This window comes from Chiloscyllium punctatum, chromosome 40, assembly GCF_047496795.1.
Source record: "Chiloscyllium punctatum isolate Juve2018m chromosome 40, sChiPun1.3, whole genome shotgun sequence".
NCBI lineage: Eukaryota > Metazoa > Chordata > Chondrichthyes > Orectolobiformes > Hemiscylliidae > Chiloscyllium > Chiloscyllium punctatum.
In genome coordinates this window covers 39,927,448-39,947,191 of record NC_092778.1, presented here as the reverse complement: position 1 = coordinate 39,947,191, position 19,744 = coordinate 39,927,448, and the positions used below count along the sequence as shown (strand labels likewise).

The 19,744-nt window shown below is 37.1% G+C and overlaps 1 protein-coding gene across 1 annotated transcript; it reads right to left on the bottom strand.

The window, feature by feature from the left end:
- Positions 1 to 2,307: 2,307 nt before the first annotated feature.
- On the bottom strand, positions 2,308 to 16,273 carry dnase1 (deoxyribonuclease I). The gene is made up of 8 exons (XM_072560259.1): positions 16,136 to 16,273; positions 9,007 to 9,095; positions 6,620 to 6,703; positions 6,395 to 6,510; positions 5,276 to 5,388; positions 5,023 to 5,180; positions 3,551 to 3,647; positions 2,308 to 2,837 (listed from the first exon to the last, which is right to left on the bottom strand). Exons 1-8 carry the CDS (start codon positions 16,271 to 16,273, stop codon positions 2,784 to 2,786), a joined length of 849 nt encoding a protein of 282 aa, XP_072416360.1. The 3' UTR covers positions 2,308 to 2,783.
- Positions 16,274 to 19,744: the final 3,471 nt, after the last annotated feature.

Here is a 19,744-nt window from a genome sequence, read left to right as displayed (position 1 = left end):
GGCCAAGCTAGTGCATAAGACAATCCAGCTAATGATTGTATTAAACTTCCAGAAGACATTTGATAAAGTTCTGGATGTTACTTTTTAATAAAAACAAATATCTTGGAACTAGATGCACATTAAGTAGCAAAGTTCATGGAATTAAGTTGTAGTTTGGGGGAGTAGGTTTGAAATCTGTGCCATTGTTCCTGATATTGCTTCATTATTATATATTCTTTTATAGTTGTTATACCTCAAGTAATCAATGAAGTATTATTCTGTTACTGTGCTGCACTTGTATTTAATGAATTTTGCTAATGATACAAATCTTCAAGTTGCTGAAAATTTAATTTCTGGTGAGGGATGTTTGCAGAGTAACAGTTACGTTTAAATTTCCAGTTTTGCTGACAAGAAAGCCTGTTAAATTAGAATTGATGAAACAGTGTTGAAATATCGGCTGTACTATTACATCCAGTTCTGGCTGCTGCACTTTCAGAAGGTTATGCAGACATTGAAAGAAGACAGAAAAGATTCACAAGAACAATTCCAGGGATGAAGAACTTGAACTCTTCCCTTGGAGAACAGAATTTTGAGAGGAGATTTGATAGAAATATTCAAAATCATGGGGATAGCGTACGTTTGGAGAAACTATTCCCAATTGTAAAACGATGGACAAAAATAGGGTACAGATTTAAAGTAATTGACAAAATCAAAGTGTTAGAAAGAACTACATAAGGCAGTGATTTTTTCAGGCCTGGATTGCAATGCGTGAGTGTGTGGTCAAGTCAGGTTCAGTTGAAACATTCAAGAGAAAATTGGACTGCTAATTGAAAGGGGACAAAATGTATTACAGCAAGTAGATAAGGCAATGGCAATAACTGAAATGCTCAGTTGGTGAGGTCATAATGGATCAAATGGAGAATGACACAATCATAGCATGAATACAGCACAGAAGGGAGCCATTTGGCCTGTCGTGTGTGTCCTGGGTCTATGTATGAGCAACTCACTTAATCCTCTGCCTTTCCCCTGAGTTTTGCATATTTTCCATTCAGATAATTTCCAATTCCCTTTTTAAAAGTTGTGATTAAATCCACATTAGCCATATGCTAAGGCAATGCTTTCCAGATCCCAGCCACTTGCTGTCTACAAAGACAAGTTTTTCTGCATTTTGCTTTTAGCTTAAATTGATGATCTCTGGTTCTCCACTTCTCTGTCAGTTGGATTATTTCTCTATCTACTATGTCCAGGCCCCTCAATGTTGAAAATTATCAGATCTTCTCTAAGGAGGGTGCGTCCAGCTTCTCCAATCTACTTAAATAACTGAAGTCTGTAAAACCATTCCTGGAAGTCTTTTCTTGACTCTTAAATGCGTGCTGTCATATCAGTCCTAAAGTGTGGTGCCCAAAATTGGATACAATATTCCAGTTGAAGTTGAGCTGCTGTTTTCAACAATGGTTGCCTGAAGCTTCCTTGTTTTTGTATATGCTGAGTGTTGAGAGCTGAGAGTTTTTATTATGGCAAGTAAGTGCCCAGTGCACCCACTATTTTACATGCATTTGTTTATTCAGAGTTGCAGACCATTGACCAAGCTACATTAATAATTGATAGGTATCAATATTTTTGAGGCATTTTACCTTGCAAAGGTTACTGGACAGACCACACTTGGGAGTATTATATGATTTTGATAACTATACTCCAGAAGGGTTTGAAAAGATCAGAGTTGGGCAATATAGCTGATCCTATAAACAAAGGAAATAAATCAACACAAACATGGAGATCTAAACTTATTTAGATTTATGCAAAGAATAACATAATCCAGGTTTTGATTATATTCAGGTATCTGTAACATGCCTTTAATTTTGGACAGATCAATTCATAACGACACATTTTAAATGATCAAGGAACCTCAGGTATTAAATAACTGCTTTTCTTCAGAATATTTGCCTAAACACATTGCCCATAATAACAATTGATATTATTAATATCACTATATAAGTGATATTATTTGAGAGAAATGAGTCATACTTTATGGTGAATAAGAACAAAGATTATCCAGCAAAAGTAAGCTTAAAAGGGCATTGTTGTGTTTTTCTCTTAAGCAACACTCTAACAACATGTCTAAGTTTGGAAAAATTCTTATTCTAAACATGGATAAGCAATGACTTTCCATAGTTTGCTATTTCTGGAAGGATTTTATGCCAAATGTCAAGCAATAGTGCATTAAATTCTGTTGAATTAAACTTTTATTGAGTATTTGTAAATTCAATGAGGATACATTGCTTTTTCATTGAAAAATCACAAAGTAATAGTTAACAATGAGAAGCAAGAATTACATCACAAATGTGACTGATTAAGCATGTTTAATTAAAAATCAGAGACAATAAAGATCTAAATCATATTACATTTCTTAACATTTTTGAAGATCCCTGGCATTGAAGCCCCCTTTCCATAAATCATTACCCCAGTGACCCCCATTCCTCATACAACAGTTCATAGAAATGTCACTACCAAGAAAAATAATGAATATGGATGGCTGCCATGGAAGAAATTAGGAAGGGAGAGAGGGCAATGGTCTTAAAAAAGTGATAGGGCATAGATAGAAAATTACATCACTTAATAAAAATATTTGATGGTAGAGGTTATAATAATGGCAATATCATTTTAAATAATTATGACTACAATGTCAACAGAAATCACTAGCTTAAATTGAGATATATTTTTTGACAATGTATTTGTTATAAAGCATCATGTTAAACTTAGGTTGATGATGCTTAGGTCATGAACTTGCACTGTTAATTACTTCCTTATGCAGTACCAAGACTTACTTCCACTGGATAATGGTCACTAACTGCAAGGGTCTGTAAAAATAAAAACAGCAAATTGTGATTTCAGTCTCTGTTCTCTCTTCGTTGATTGCATCCACCCCAGCCTCCCTGTTTGGGAAGTTGAGTACATAGAAGTCTAGATTTTAGTATTACTCTAGCTAATTGGTACTGGCTTTTCAAGTAAGGTAGTTTTCTCAGAAATAACTGTTCCTTTATCTTTAGATAGAACACTTAACTGTACTGTCATAGACAATTTCATTTAACTCTTAGACGACTGATGAAGCTCACTTGACAGAATGATTGAGGTCAAATCTCAGTCAAAGCTGCAAGTTAATATTATACTTGGTGAATGAGAATTAGATGTACTGTAACCACATCTCTCAAGGCATTAGATAATGGTTAACAGACTATTTTATCAGGTACAAGTATATTCCAAAATATTGAAAGCTATTTCTGATGCTTTGTCTTAATTAGATAATTCGGTAAATTGATAATCATATGTTTACAAATATCCCACTATGAAAACTTCCTCTGTAGAAGCATTCTTTTAGAGCCACTTCACTAAATGTTGCAAAATCACATTTTAAAAAAGAAATCAACATTTCCAGCTGATTTGATTTGATCAATATCTCAAATTTGTTCGGAACCATTGCTGTGGCAAATGCCCACAATAGAATCTTTTCTGTAAAACTCTACAGACTGCCATGACTGATATTTATAGTTCATGTTTGTAAATCTAAACTTACCATTTTATTGTTGAAATTGAAAACTTTACTGAAATTATAAATACCAGCTGATCCATCAATTACAGCATTGTTCATTTCTGAGCCAACAGCTATGATTCTGGAAAGGGGAGGAAATATATTCATGACATAATGGAAATGAATATTACAAAATGTACTTTATATACCTGGTGTTTGTCATTGCGGAGAGTTCTAATTAAGCATGTTCTATATGTTTTTCTTCCAGGAACTTTATTTCATGCAGCCTTTGAAGCATTAGCGCTTGAAAGCAATCTCTTTTTATGCAGCACCTTTTATAACCTCAGGACACCCCAAAGTGCCTGACAGCCAATTAAGTATTTTTGATGGTCCATGTGGAAATTGTAGAAAAAGAGGTATGGGCGAAGTTCAGCATACAAAATGATGGAAGTATTACAAAAACAGTAACAGCATTGATAAAATACTTGTTAAAATCTAGCAGAGATGATGGAAAATAACATTTAAATTTTATGCAGTGAAACCAGCAACCAAATGTGTCAAAAGGTGTCAAAAATACACCATCAGTTTAGATGAATAGGATGGTGAGAGTTTCGTAAGGAAGAGTTCTGTATATAAATGCAATATTCTTATGAAATAATGGCAACATGAGCCACTGGATTTTTGGCCATTACAGAGGATGTTATTTGTGTTCCATTACATGCTGCAATGGAGAGGCGCAGAAGATATAGGTCATTTGATGTCATAAGACCTTGATGGGTACATATATAAGGCTGCTTGAGTCCCTTGGCCTCATCCTCTGTGGTAAAGCCTGCGGCATTAAAATAGGAGATTAACAGAATAGAGAGAGAAATTTAGTTGTTTCAATTCATCTGCTTGCTTGTTGTTTGAGAAAGGATGAATGAAGACAAATATAGGTTCCTTAAAGACAGAAACAAAGGGAGTTATAATGGGGAACAAAGAGATGGCACATTAAACAAACACATAACTTGATTCCGTCTTCATAAAGGAGGATACAAATCACTTTCCAAATATGTTGAAAGCACAGGGTCTTGTGCAAGGGAGGAATTGGAGGGAATAAGTACTTTAAGCTAAAGAAAACTGTTGAAGACAAAACAGTCAATGTTTTCAAGAAGCAGCTGGATGTAGTTCCTCGGGTGAGAGAAATCGGAGAGTGTGAGGAGCAAGCAGGAACAGGATACCGAGTTGCATGATCATGTTGAATGGTGGAGCAGGTTTAAAGAGCTGAATTTTCTATGTTTCTATTCAAGTCTTGAGGATTGATGAGCTTACAGTGACTGTTTAGTAGTCTTTGACATAATCACCTTCATGTTGAACAATGCTAAATTTTTGATGGCATCACAAGCACATCACATAAATCATTGAAACTAACAATGAGAAAGAAAATGCATTGGATAACAGGATGTGTAAGATAATGTAATTGTCATGACATATAGCTAGAGATGTAACAAAACATTATTGTCAGAATTATCTTTTACCTGTCATAAGCGCAGTTTGTTGTGATGGCAGAAGTAGTATCTGCAGAATCTGGAATAAGCCATTGGAATTGGTTGTCCTTGCGTAGGCGAATATAAGCCCAGTCACTTGGTTTGACGTAAGAACAATCTGCATTTAGATCACCCATGATCAGCATGTTCTGTGTAGGCCACAAATGAAAGTACTTTATTTAAATGCATGGCAATTAAAACAATAAATTTTCTGTTGTTGACATCTCCATGTTTTATTGCTTACGTCAGTTCCCAACTTCGTCTTAGCATCAAGAAAGACATCATACAGGGCATCTATTTCCTTTACTGCTGATGAAGGTGATGTGTGCTGCGGTATGATAATGAAGTCACAAATGGCTGAAGATGGAAAAAGAATGTCGAAGGGAAAATGTAAATAAAGTGCACTTAAGACTGAGCATTTAACCATCCTCACTTTTGAAAAAAAATCATTACTTTCTTTGAAATTGTGGCAGGAACAGCTGATGAAGAAAATGATCCATCTGGTTCCTGGTGTTTAAAATAAACTTCTGCAAGTATATTATGAAATAACATTTTGAAAAATAATCTTTACCCCATCTTGTTCACTGGGAGACTTGGGGCTGCTGTTTCTCAGGCAACATGGCCTGCAGTTCTTTCCAAGTTATAGTTTTCTTCGATCAATTCACCAGAAATTGACCAAAGCAGCATGAAAGAGGGATATATTTTGAATGCAAATTGTGCCTAGCACAAAACATGCTTATTTTTAAATCATCTAGTTAAATGGGCCTGCTTGCAAAACTATGTTCCCAGATCAAATTAATCCTCCAATTTTCAGCAAAAGCTCTTAAAATTAACCTACTTTTATAGGTTCAGGAGCTCAAATAGGCATTAATTAAAATCTTAATATTACAAACAAAACTGAGAAATTGATCATTGCATACAATGAAACTAGCATATGATCCTTGATTGTTTTTAAATGTCATTTTCAAACAGAATACATTTAGTTTCTCAAAGGAAACAAGATATTGACTAAAGATGTTTGCATCAACACTAATGTATTAACTGTATTAAATTAATGCATACATTTAGTGCTAATTATTCAAGGAAACTTTTTTAAATGGGCAAAAATGTTGCCTGATTGGACTGATCTTTGACAGATTTTACCTTCAGCAATGTAAAAATTAGAATGGAACCATGAATAACAAAAAAAATTGCTTCTGAAAGCAGATACAATTTTGAGAGTACTTTGCACTTGGTTTACCAGTAGTGCCCAAAGTGAAAACTCTTGGCTTGTCTCTCCAACCATCCTAGATTTGAGGCTTGAAGTTACCAAAACATTCTACGTTGAAGAACTTATTTGTGTTGCAGTGCTGAAATGCTTTACCTGAATAGGGTAAAGAAAACTTCACAACAAATGGGTCCCGGCTGAAAATATCATGACCAGTCTTTTCAGAACCATCATTGTAGAGGTAACTGTTGACCACAGACACTTTTGAGTCTCTGTTGAGATGAGAATAATTGTCATTAAAAAGTCATGTGAAGAAATGTTTATATTTCAATGAAAACAACTTCTCAAAATAATTTTCTGGTGGAACAGTCATGACTGTACCTGTACACAAAGAGGTATCTTTCTTTATAGGTGCTATGTCCAAGTGGATCACTGACAATGTACGAATAGGTTTCTTTAGAGGGGCTAGAGAAATATCAATCAGTTAGTAATGTGCAGAGAATGCTTAAAGTTAACAAGCACTTACACAAGTGTAGATTGATTAAGTTACATTGCTGGAGTTCTTTGTGACAAATTCAACAGCGATGATTCAAAAATCAAACTTGAGAAGAAATCAACACTTGCAATGGGTGGTTCCCGTGTTTTTGGCCAGTAAATGTGTTTTCAGTGGCTGGTTATTAAATTGAATAATAAATAACCAAAGAAAAACGTGGCACAATAAATGAAATCATCCCATTCTTTTTGGAACACTTTTGTTTGCTGATTAGGATTATCATGCAGTCATCACAACTTGCATGTGTTGGCAGGTGAATCAGCTACTTTCTCTTTTAATAGAACAGCTCTGTTGGCCTGGGTTCACCTGTATCAGAGGTGTACCATGACATCTCTGAACAGGTTGATTAGAATAAAAATTAACAGCTCCAAAGGGCTCTTGGGATGCAGTGGTAGTGTCCCTACCTCTGATTGAAGTCCCAAGTACTTCAGAAGTGTGTAATAATAGCTCTACCCAGGATGCTGCTCCAGAGATGTGTAGTAACATCTCTGCACAAGTTGAGGTAGAAAATACCTGTCACAAATCAGGCAATCCATAACACGATTCAGTGTCAGACACTTGCCAAGAAAAAGGATGGAAGAAGTGACTAAGGAAACAAGTTTGAGGCATAGACTGTAGACAAGTGGCTTCAACCTTCACAATACTTGGAAGAAATTTGCCTGATTTAGCTCTGGATGTTAGGCAGACAGTTCAATGAATAGATACCTGATTGTTTCTGCCTAGTGTATGATGAATTAAGCAAGGAAATTTTGGAGTTTCAGTTGTAATTTTTCAAAACTCTACATTCAGGAATATTGCCTTTGGATTGGAAAATTGCAAATGTAACTCAATAACTTGAAAACAACAGGAGATAAGTGTAACGCATTCTTCATCAGTTATTAGTTATCAGAATCTATACTCATTTACTGCAAACTATCAGATAAAGAGAATCGACATGGATCTGTGAAAGTTGTGATGTGTTTCCCTAATCTGGTCAAACATTTCATACAGAAATTATTGGCAAAAATGACAGCACACTAAACTGGTTGTAACCTTGTGGCTTAATAATTGGTTTGACGGTAATAAAAGGAGACTAAGGATAAAATGTTCATCCTTTTATTGATGGGATATTATAATTCACATTCGCCATTGGAATTTCACCTATCAGTATTTATTTTGATGACTTGGATGAAGGAATGGACATTTTCAAAATGATAGTGTTGAGAATCGTATTAAACCAAGTGATTTTCATCTTAGAATCATACAGGTTTTCAGCACGTAAGGAATTTAGTTGCTCCATCCAGTCAATGCTGGCTCTTGACTGGAATGCACTTTACATTATCCCATTCATCCATCCTCTTGATAACTCTATATATTCTTCAATATGTCATGTACAGTTTACTTAAAATGTCATTATGTCTGCCTCAACTGTCTGTGGTTGAAATGCTATGCACCACCAAGTGTCTGCAGAAAGAAGTTTCCTTCACCGCTTCTCATTATTGGTGACAACTTTGAATTGATGAATCATCATCACTGACTCCTCAACCAGAGGAAATAGAATTACAATTGTCAAACTGTCAAAGCTCAAGAGAAGTTTACATACCTCCACTAAATCTCTTAGCCTTCTCTGCTCGAGTATAAATAATCTTAAATCTTCCCTATAACTATAATTTGCCATTCCCGTTATAATTCAAGAGAGTTTATACCCGTGTACTCATTAACCACACTGCAATATCGTTTTGGATCCTGTGCAAACCACAAACTAATAGCAAGAATCAAACAATTACAATTGAAAATTCATCGTTCAACACTTGATGTCATTTCACTATCAAACTTCATGTAAAACCTTATTGATTGTCCAATTTCTTTTTGGTCCTTCAAAGATTTCCCCCAAATATTACCACTTACATGTACTTCATTAACATATTAGTGTTTACAAAATGACAAATAATTTTCAAACAGACTAAGTTCCTCAAGCAGCTTAACATTAGCAGTAACGTTTTTTTCTGGTTTTATACAATATTTACAAATTCTTTCATAGGACTGTTAGAACTGTTGGTGTCCGTTTAACCCTTCCATTCTCTTCTAACAATTTATCAGATCATGGCTGATCTGTACATTAACTCCAGGAAAAAGGAAGGTCAGTATTTGATCCTGTCAACTCTGTCCAGAATCACAGGGTGCAATATAACTAAAACATTCACAAACGTATCATCTCAGTATCAGATGACTGTACCTGTTGAGTTTATTCATTAGGGTCTTGACAGCACTCAAGTCAGCATCACGGACTTCTTGTATTAGGATAATGTCGTACCTTTGAACAAGCTACAAAGAAATAAAATGTAGAAATTTAATTCATTTGGCATGGCTCAAGAAGAATTGTATTTTCTGACTCAGCCGTATATTTTGAAATGAAACCCATTTCTTGCATTTTTTTCATAAAAGGAGAATTAATAATAGAATGATAAAAGCAGATATTTGAATCGATCTTCATTGAAAAGGTTCTACTTTGTCGCTGCATGTTATCACCCGCTGGAAAATTCTGCAAGGTTATTCCATGTTCTTTTCAGTACGAAAAGCAAAATGTGTATCCTTATTTTCTAATTGTAAAGACAAGGGATTGAAATGACAGATAAGTCATCAACAATCTGAAACTTGCACTTTTGTGTCTTTCTGTGTTCCTAACGTTTCCTCTTCAGTGACAGAAAACAAGTTTTTAAAATGGTTTTGCTGTTTAAGATCTCATTCATAACTTGCAGAGAAAAATTAAGCAGATTTTCATGGGTGAATTGAAATGATCAGGGAAGAATAAACTCATCTGCTGAACTGAATTGATTCAAAGATGATTTAATCTCTGGCAGACAATCTGTACAAAATGGATTTTCTTAAAATAGTTACATTAATTGGCTGAATGTTGCTTTTGGTGGATGGCAGATACCAAGGTGCATAATCCCCAGCTGAGAACAAACTCAAACGTTCCCCTAACAATTCTGTAACATATTGCACTACTGAAGCAGCTGGTTAGCCAAGGCATTTTTAAATTCAAACAATATTGGTGAAAAGTTCAAGCCTGCCACTCAATTTTACTTTTCAAATGCTTCATCTAATAAGTATAAAGAATGTCTGAACAGGCCAAGAGATTAACGCAACTATTTAATTTTTACTACAAAGTGCATGAGCTGATTATTTGTAGTTTGGAGTGTAGTTTACAATCTATTAGTAATTCAAAGTAATTTCTTCCATAAGAAAAGTTGAATTATCCAGTAATTATAGAGATTTTGAATTTAGAAGAATAGGTGTCCTATTTCATAACAGTTTCTAAACCCTGATTTGGAGTTCGAGGGCATTATTTTCTCAGCCGATGGGAATAGTAATGTCAGTGAAGTGGAAAATACATGTTTGGTTCCATTCTTAATTTACTATAGTCTCCCATTCTCTGGAATTGGCTTCATTCCCATGACTTGACTAGTTAAATTACAACTAAATATTTAGGAACTATGGCATAACCACTATTGTAGACAAGCCGTCATTGACTCTGATTCAGTCAGTTATTTAGAACAAGTTAAAACCAATTTAATTATCATTTCTTTTGTTGCTATTAAAGTACAAAAATGGTGAGACTAACCTAATGATATCTAAAAACATAAAACAAGCACTCTAATTCAGAGTTTGATCATTTGTGTTTATATATATGCAATCTTTCAGTCCACTTTTTATTTGCTTATTAATCTTCAATTGAAGAATTAGCATTAGCTACATCTGTCAGCAATCAACTGTACATTTGCAACAGTCTGAATAGAAGGACCCTGCTAAGCTGCAGTTACACATGTATCACACTAATTACACTTATTTGTAATAGCGAACCTTTTACAAATATGTTGCAATTTTAAAGACTTGGATGGTTTATGCTCAATACATTGCACATTCTTATAGCTGATTTTTTTGACTTTTTGTGTACTAATCAACAAGGAGACTATGGGGAAATTAAGGGGATGTGAGGGGTTCTTCTTGATTTTTGTAACAGCTGGGATGAAATCCAGGAACACTGAGGTGAAATCCAGTCCACTTCAGCACCTGGCAACCCTTGTAGCTGTTTTTGCACAATTTTCAGGGTCAATGGACCGGATTCCAATTGTCACCCACCTCCCACCCAGAAAGAAACCCATAACAATTTTTTTCTTGAGTCAGAATTGTGGAGTTTTTAATTTTTCTGACTCTGCCCTTCTGACTCAGTAGTGAAAATTGGATCAATGCTGGTAATTAGAGCTATATTTATGCGTAAAAAGCTTGAAGGGTAATATAATTTGCCACAATGTTACTTATTCCACATTCTCCCTTGTCTGCATGGGTTTCCTCTGAGTTCTCTGGTTTCATCTGTTAAAGTACAGATTTGAGACGGCCCAGGGAATCCCTTGTGGAGTCAGACCTGTAAAGCCTCTCTCGGTTCGTCCCGGAGATCATACACTTTGGAAGTCTGGAATAAAAACCTCTTACAGACAGATTAGTTTAATTTTAGTCATCCCCTTTATTCACTAAAACATCAATGTTACAAAATAACACTGATACCAATAAGCTAAACTAACTAGGTTCTAATAATCTAGGAGAGTAGGGTACCAGCTATTCAAGTGCCCCAGCAAGCTACTCTGGTGTACTGATACAAAGTGGCTTCCTTTATACAAACGTTTTTAAAAAACACCACATGTTCTTAATTAGACAGTTAACAGTGAAAGACAATAATTCGTATGAAAGAAAAGTTAATTGACAGATCTGTGTGCACTTGACTGATCACTCCTACAGGCCTTGAGCTATCCATCGGGTGGGAAAAACATACCCAGTTTGCTAGCGAGATAAACTCCTATCATAGAGAGGTCCAGTCTGAGCTAATTGGAGAGGTCATAAAGTAACCTTGCACAGCTCACTGTCTGATACAACTGTTTTGCAAATGGCTTCTTAGTGTAAATATATGACTTACTTATAAATATAAGGCTGGCTGCGAGTATAAATATACTCAGCATTCGGAAGCCTTTGGGGATGCTCGCGCAGAAGGAGGTCACGTGGTGCTCCGCTCCGTTGCAAAACAAGGTCACGTGATGCTCTGTTTCACGTGCTGGAGGCATGCAAGGGTCACGTGGTCCTCCGTTCCGCGGTCAAAACAAGGTCACGTGGGATCGAACATCCGGGAACGCAAGGAGGTGGAGAATGGAGTTAGATTAACAACCAATCAGAAGATAATCCCACCTCAGTGATTGCATGATGTTTTTTACTATATAAAAAGACTGGGTCAGGGACAAGGGTGTGGTATTTTTCTGAACTGACACACTATATAGTTTGTCAGGGACGGAAAGGTCTAGACCCAGAGCTCTGTATGCTTTATCCACTTACTGCTAAAATAAACTTAAAAGTGTGAGACTGAATATCTTCTCCTAGTGCTTCATTTAAAGAACACGCAGGACTTGGCTCACACATAGAAGGAAGTAAGTTAGTAGATTGAGCTAAAGTCTGACATTAGCAAGGAGGGCAAACATTTGACCATAAAATGGCTTCCCAACACATTGTGTCAGAATCTCTTCAATGTCAGGTTTAGAATAATTTTAAGCTGGGAGCAGATTCCTACTTTTTATCTTAAGCACAGAATCATTCTGTACCTGAGGCTAAAATGTTACTGCAAGATTTTATTTAAAATAATTAATTAGTCTCAAATTTAACATGCCTTCTTTTCAAGTTTGTGATTCAAATTCAAATAAGACATAAGATCTGATTAGTTAGAATTGACAGTGGGGCAGTCTGTAAGGTCTGTAGAGTGGTCTGCAAGAACAGCAAGTAAGTTAAGGCTTCATCAATATTACCTTTTACAGAGTTTATATTTAATAACTGGTAATGGCTGCTCAATTTCATCATAAAGTCCCAAAACGCAATTAAATTCAGTCCATAGCAGATAAGCACTTAGAGTTTTCTACTGGCTTCAACAGCCTTAGCACTGAAATGGTGTCTCTCTCTCTCTCTCGTGTTCTTTTGAACTCTCAAGTCAGGGTTTTGTAACAGCAAAGTTTTTTTTTCTCTCTGTGTCTACACCACTTGCAAGGGATAATAAGAATCCATTATAATTGGCAGCATCTGGCCGTTAATTGCAAAGTTTTTGATAGAACCGAGTTTCGTTTCAGGGTCAGAATCGAACACTGTCATTAATTTCACAAGGGAGCGGCTGTGAATGTTATCGCTTGGTATCCTGTTCACACAGATTCACTGATGCTAAGGCAAATGTTCTTAATTGTCTTATAGCATCCTGTTATCACTTGGTCAGCATAGGTGTTGCTATCATTTGCATTCCTTAAGTTCCCCCTTTCTCTGAGCCTTCCTGCCTATTTTCTAGTGCAGTAAATGTGTTCTATAATTCAGCATTACAGTTTAGTCTAAATGTTTAAAGACAAGTTTTAAGGCTATAGACTTTCTCACCTCCCACAGTCCAAAGAAGTGAAAGTTAGGTGGATGGGATGCCTTTCAGAGGGTCAGTGTGGACTCGATAGGCTGAATGGCCCCTTCCACACTAGGGATTCAATGATTCTATGTTGTGTTGTATTTGTTGTTTATAAAATCACTGAAATAGAATGTAGATTTAATCACATAATATCAGTGTGTTAAGAAATAACAAATTAGAAATAGATATAAGTTGAAAAGTAGATATCTCAGAAGCATGTTGCAAAAGGTTAACCGCTGCTAAAAGTCTTCATGATCGACTAAGAACATCGTAGTGAGGCAAGAACAACTCCCAAAATCAGAAGTTCAAACCAAATGGTTAATAGCAACATAAACAATATTCACAAAACATAAAAATTTGTTTTTTTGTCATTTATATAAGTAATTTGAATGTGAACATAGGATGTATGGTTGCTATGTTTGCAGATGACACCAAAATCAGTAGTGTAGTCAACTCAGACTACAACAGGAACATGATCAGATAGGCCAAGAGTGGGAGACTGAGATTAATTTAGATAAATGTGAGTTGCTGCATTTTCGTAAGGCAAATCAAGATAGGATTTGTACACATAATAATAGGGTTCTGGGAAGTGTTGCTGAACAAAGAGACCTTGAAGTGTAAATTCATAGTTTCTTGAAAGCAGAGTCACAGGTAGACTGGGGAGTGAAGAAGCTATTTGGTACTCTTGTCTTTATTGTTAAGTGCATTGAGATTAGGAGTTGGGAAGTCATGTTGCAGCTATACAGGACATTGGTTAGGCCACTTTTGGAATACTGCATTCAATTCTGGTCTCCCTGCTGTAGGAAGGCTGTTGTGAAGCTTGAAAGGGTTCAGAAAGGATTTACAAAGATTTGCCAGGGTTGGAGGGCTTGAGTTATAGAGTGAGGCTGAATAGGCTGAGGCTATTTTCCCAGGAGTGTCGGATGCTGACGGGTGATCTTATAGAGATTGATAAAATCATGAGGGGCATGGAGAGGGTGCACAGCTAAGATCTTTCCCCCAGGGTAAGGGAGTCCAAAACTAGAGGGCATAAGTTTAAGAGAGAGGGAAAGATTTAAAAGGGACCTAAAGAGCAACTTTTTTTATACAGAGGATGGTGCATGGATGGAATGAGCTGCCAGAAGAAATGGTGGAGGCTCATACAATTACATTTAAAAGACATCTGGATGGGTATATGAATAGGAAGCATTTAGAGTGATATGGGCCACATGCTGGCAAATGTGAGTAGATTTGTTTAGGATATCTGGTCAGCATGAATGAGTTGAACCAAAGGGTCTGTTTCCATGCTGTACATTTTTGTGACTCTGTTATATGAGATTTCAGGTGATTATAGAATTCTGTTTTATTTAGAGATTAAAGTTCATCTTCTCGAGATCTATAATTGTCAAAATGCTAAATACCATAGTCAAAATGCTAAAGTAACTCAGGAATGAGTGTTCCCAGACTTGACTTTTACAAGTGTGAAGCATATGGGAAGAAGTAAACATGAGAGGAGCAAAGAAAATTACAGTTTTAAATACATTGAAACTATGTTTGAAAAGTGGGGGTCTTAAGTGCAATGCTATGACCATGTAATACAGGACATTTTGAACTTGAAAGAAGCAATTGAATAAGATATATTTTAGCACTGATCACTTAGAATGATCATCTCTTAGATAGCAAACTTTATCTTGCATTTTGTCCAGAAATCTCTGTATCACACAAGGTATAGCTTTCCATCTAAAGAAAAGATATTCAGATCTTTTTACACACTTAAGCTAAGCAGAGAATTGAGAATTAAGGATGAAATTAGAAATATTTAACATTGTAAAGGGAATTGATTTTGTGGAGGCCATTTTAAATTTTTTAACACTTGTTTTTGAAAATTACCACTAGTTAGGATTATGAGTCTTTATTGTAGGATTTCAATAGTATTCAGCTTTGACAAAAGATTATCAACTGAAACTTTGTTATGATTTTGATAAAATATGAACTATCAACTTTTGACTTCAATCATGTGGTGTTAATACCTGGGATTTACATGAACTGAAATTATTTTAAAAAAGAAAAACACTCACTTAAAATGTAATCATCAGACCACAGATCGAGCTCATCTTTATGAAACCATCAAAAACAAGAAATCAGTCAGAACTAAAATTACATTTTCATCAAAAGAGACTGAAACCAGTCAGACAAAAAGAAACATGTATCTCCTGTTTGGATACATACCTGTATGATATGTTTCACATTAGATTACTAAGATTAGATTACTTACAGTGTGGAAACAGGCCCTTCGGCCCAACAAGTCCACATTGCCCCGCCGAAGCGCAACCCACCCATACCCTTACATCTACCCCTTACCTACACTACGGGCAATTTAGGATGGCCAATTCACCTGACCTGCACATCTTTGGACTGTGGGAGGAAACCGGAGCACCCGGAGGAAACCCACGCAGACACGGGGAGAACGTGCAAACTCCACACAGTCAGTCGCCTGAGGCGGGAATTGAACCCGGGTCTCTGGCGCTGTGAGGCAGCAGTGCTAACCACTGTGCCACCGTGCCGCCCACTAATTGGATATGAAAGGCATTACTTGCAATTATCAAACTTGGAGACAACAAGCCCAGACATGGGAATACACAAATGAGTTGTATTTCAGGGAAATGCTTTTAGCAGAATAGTGAGAAGGGTTTGTGAACTGAAACGCAAAAAGACTCCACTATTGGTTGATCAAAAATGATCGATTCACCTCTTCTCATTTGGCTGTGACAACATTAACTCAGTTCCTATCTTCACAGTTGCTATCTAATCTGATAAACATTTTCGTAGTTATTAATTCTAGCTCAGTCATATTATCTGTGCTCTAAATTTTGAATGATATCCACATTTAGTTTGATACTGTGATACTTACATTAACAATGGCGTCAGCAATGGTGGCATTTGACATTTTGCTGTCTCCAAAGGCTTTAATGTTGAAAGCAGAAATTTTAATTGAGCTGACCATATTCAGTGCACAGGCCAGGATTAATAATGTGATTAACTGCTGCATGATTGGAAAACTGCAGAGGAGAGATTTGTATGTCAGAATCAACTTACATGTAATAGAAAACTCCAAACAGTAACTGACAAGTAAAATGCAACTTTAATATTGTAAAAGCGTCCAAGTTGCTACATGGACTGTTCTCATCATAATATTTGATGTTGAATCATATAGAGACTGCCTCCAATGCAACTACATCCCTCAAGTAAGGGGACAAAACTTCACACAATACTCCAGGTGAGGTCTCATTAATGCCTTGTACAATTGCATCAACACTTCCCTACTTTTATATTGTATTCTTCCAATTGAGGTTGATTTTTAAGAGTGATTAGAGAGAAGTGAAAAGAATCAGATTTATTGAGGAAATCTCAGAACATAGGGCATCAGCAGCTCAAGATAAAGGCACCAGTAATGCAGCAACAAAATTGTTTTATGTACGTTACTATGTGAAATAGCAATGTTCTTTCACGGTACAAAACATAGATGCTGCCATCTCAATTACAAGGCACTTTCTTTTTCAGTCAACAGAACAATCTTTTTTAATCTTGTTTAACTGTTGTCTATTTTCATTTTCCACTCATCTTTGATTTCTCCAGTATTGTGTTTGAATATTAATTAGTTGACCATGACACAGCCTCAGTATTCTGCCTGAAATATGCCACTATATAATAAAAACCATATGGATTAACATTGGTTTTAACATCTTAAAATGGAAATGCCAGGTGTGCTTTTTGGAAATCTATAAGCTAGTCACAATGCATAAAACAAAAAGAAGTAAATATAATTATTTCTCAACTTGTTATTGTGTCCATTGTTATGCTACTGTAGTTATAAAGTATTCAAAATAACTTGCATTACCTGACTGCAGCTCCTGATCCTTGTGGTCACAGAATTGTTTGCAATGCTACAATTATGCTAAACCTTTATTATGACCCTTGTCCTTCAAATGTCCTGATATGCATTTGGAAACCTTATAAAATAGCAATCTTTGCTTTGGAAATTTTGAAAAATTAGACCGTAAATAAAAGCAATATCTGATAAGTGTGTAAATTCAACATCTGTGTCCAAAGCCAATCATAATGCAAACAGTAAAGGCTGCAAATGCTTACTCTGCTTTATTGGAGCAAGTCATGATTTGCAACCTACCTTTCTGGTTCCATTGGAGATGGGCATCAGGTAAGTTTTGTGCTGCCACATCGTTACTCTTCTTGTAGTGGGGGAACCAAACATTGACTGTATTACCAGTAGCCTGACCACCCAATAGAAAACACAACAGTGCACAAAAGTAGCATGCGTTATAGTTGGCACTCAGCTCTTAAAGGTAGACTATCCCTCTTAGAGAAACACTGTAGCACTGAACAAAGATTGACAGAAAATTATTTTGAAGTAAGGAAGGTCAAGAAAAATGATGCCCAATGTCCAGCAGAAGATTCCAAGACTTACTAAAAGTGTGCAAGGTGTGCACAAGTGCAACTAGCAACTCAGTTAGTGTCCAGGGGAATAACCATATTTGAAAGGGAGACCAGAAGACCCTCAGGCAGGAGCCTCCAAGAGAGTGAGAGCATGTGGCAAGGTAGATGAATACCTGAAACAAAAGCAGACGTGCTGGAGAAACTCATCAGGTCTAACACTATCTGTAGAGAAAAAAAAGTTAATTTTTTGAGTCCAGTGATTTTTTTATCGGAACATCTGAAGTCGGATTCGAGTGCACCTTGTGCAATTTAAGATTAGATTACTTACAGTGTGGAAACAGGCCCTTCGGCCCAACAAGTCCACACCGCCCCGCCGAAGCGCAACCCATCCATACCCCTACATCTACCCCTTACCTAACACTACGGGCAATTTAGCATGGCCAATTCACCTGATCTGCACATCTTTGGACTGTGGGAGGAAATCGGAGCACCCGGAGGAAACCCACGCAGACACGGGGAGAATGTGCAAACTCCACACAGTCAGTCGCCTGAGGCGGGAATTGAACCCGGGTCTCTGGCGCTGTGAGGCAGCAGTGCTATGTGTTAGTGATCTCACACATATAGTTAAATACAGTGAAATAACATGATAAAAACAATGACTGCAGATGCTGGAAACCAGATTCTGGATTAGTGGTGCTGGAAGAGCACAGCAGTTCAGGCAGCATCCAAGTAGCTTCGAAATCGACATTTCGGGCAAAAGCCCTGCTTTTGCCCGAAATGTCGCTTTCGAAGCTACTTGGATGCTGCCTGAACTGCTGTGCTCTTCCAGCACCACTAATCCAGAGACAGTGAAATAACAGCCCAGACCTACCATAACTAATTTATCAGAGCAGAACTTATTAGCACATGGAGTCATATTTAAACTTCAGATGTGCCATCTCACCTTTATATTCTTCCAATGTTGTCAGTCCCACATCTGCTCCTAACTGCATGTATACCTCCACATGTCTCCAGCTATTGACCTAAAGCAGACATTTCAGCTGAAGGTACTCAACACAAGCATGGACATTCTGATTGCTGTCTTGTTGAACAAGGGTGCCACCAAATCTTAGAAATCCAGAGAAACGTTGGAGCTTGCCACAAAGTCATTTCCTGAGCCTTCTTCAGTAGTCTCTAGAATCAAGGAGTTGTGGTAAGACAGCCTGTGGCATCCAAGACACTCTACAGTAAGCTTATGCCCCTCTCCAACTCTCCTCACCCTCATCCTGAGAGCTGGCATGAGGTGAAGTCTTAAGCAGTATGACCAAGGCTGTTTTGCGTCCCCACAAACATCATACCTCCTCCCCCTTCTCCACCTGCTCACCCCAACAGTTCCATTCTGCTTTTGTGCTTTCAGATGCAAAGATCTGCTGCCTGGACAGTCCCAACACAGCCAAGAGGAAGGGAAAACCCTTGGCAGTGGGAGGAGGCACTATTATTTGATCTCATGATGCCAGCCATCAGATCAGATGTTGTTACTGCATGAACTTTATTGTGTATTCTAGACTCAGACCCTGCACATAATAAGTTACCAAATATATGGAGGATTCAACCAAACAAGGGCAAGGGTAGGGCCCTGCAGATGTCAATGGGGGCAAAGTGCATGAGATCACTGATGAAATTGCACAATATGCTCGGTGTGTTGGCATGACTGACAGCCTTCACTCTGTTAAACTGTATGGTTTCATTATGGCACTAGGCTTTACACAGACCTTGGGACTGCCTCTTTCCATTGTAAGGGTTAGTCAACTTCCTGACAGCATTTACAAACTCAGCACTGATGCATTATCCAGTGGCTAAAATCACTGCTTCCACAGTGTCTGGATCATGCCTTTGAGGCTCTGTGTCATCATGCAATTCTTGCTTCATGTCAAGCTGAGCTTGCTGCCTTACAGACCCAGACTGCTGTCACCATTGATGAGGATCAATTCCCTAACAGGCATGCAAGCTTGTGTTTCAGCCCAGCAATCTGTGCTCCAATAGATTCCTAGAATCGTTGTGATGTGGACCTTTGCACATGAAAGTGGCT

Coding starts and splice junctions, on each gene's coding strand:
- dnase1 (XM_072560259.1), bottom strand. CDS start 16,273: ATGCAGCAGTTAATCACATTATTAATCCTGGCCTGTGCACTGAATATG. Junction 6,511..6,619: donor AGATACCTCTTTGTGTACAG/GTACAGTCATGA, acceptor TCATCTCAACAG/AGACTCAAAAGTGTCTGTGG. Junction 5,181..5,275: donor AGACGAAGTTGGGAACTGAC/GTAAGCAATAAA, acceptor TGGCCTACACAG/AACATGCTGATCATGGGTGA.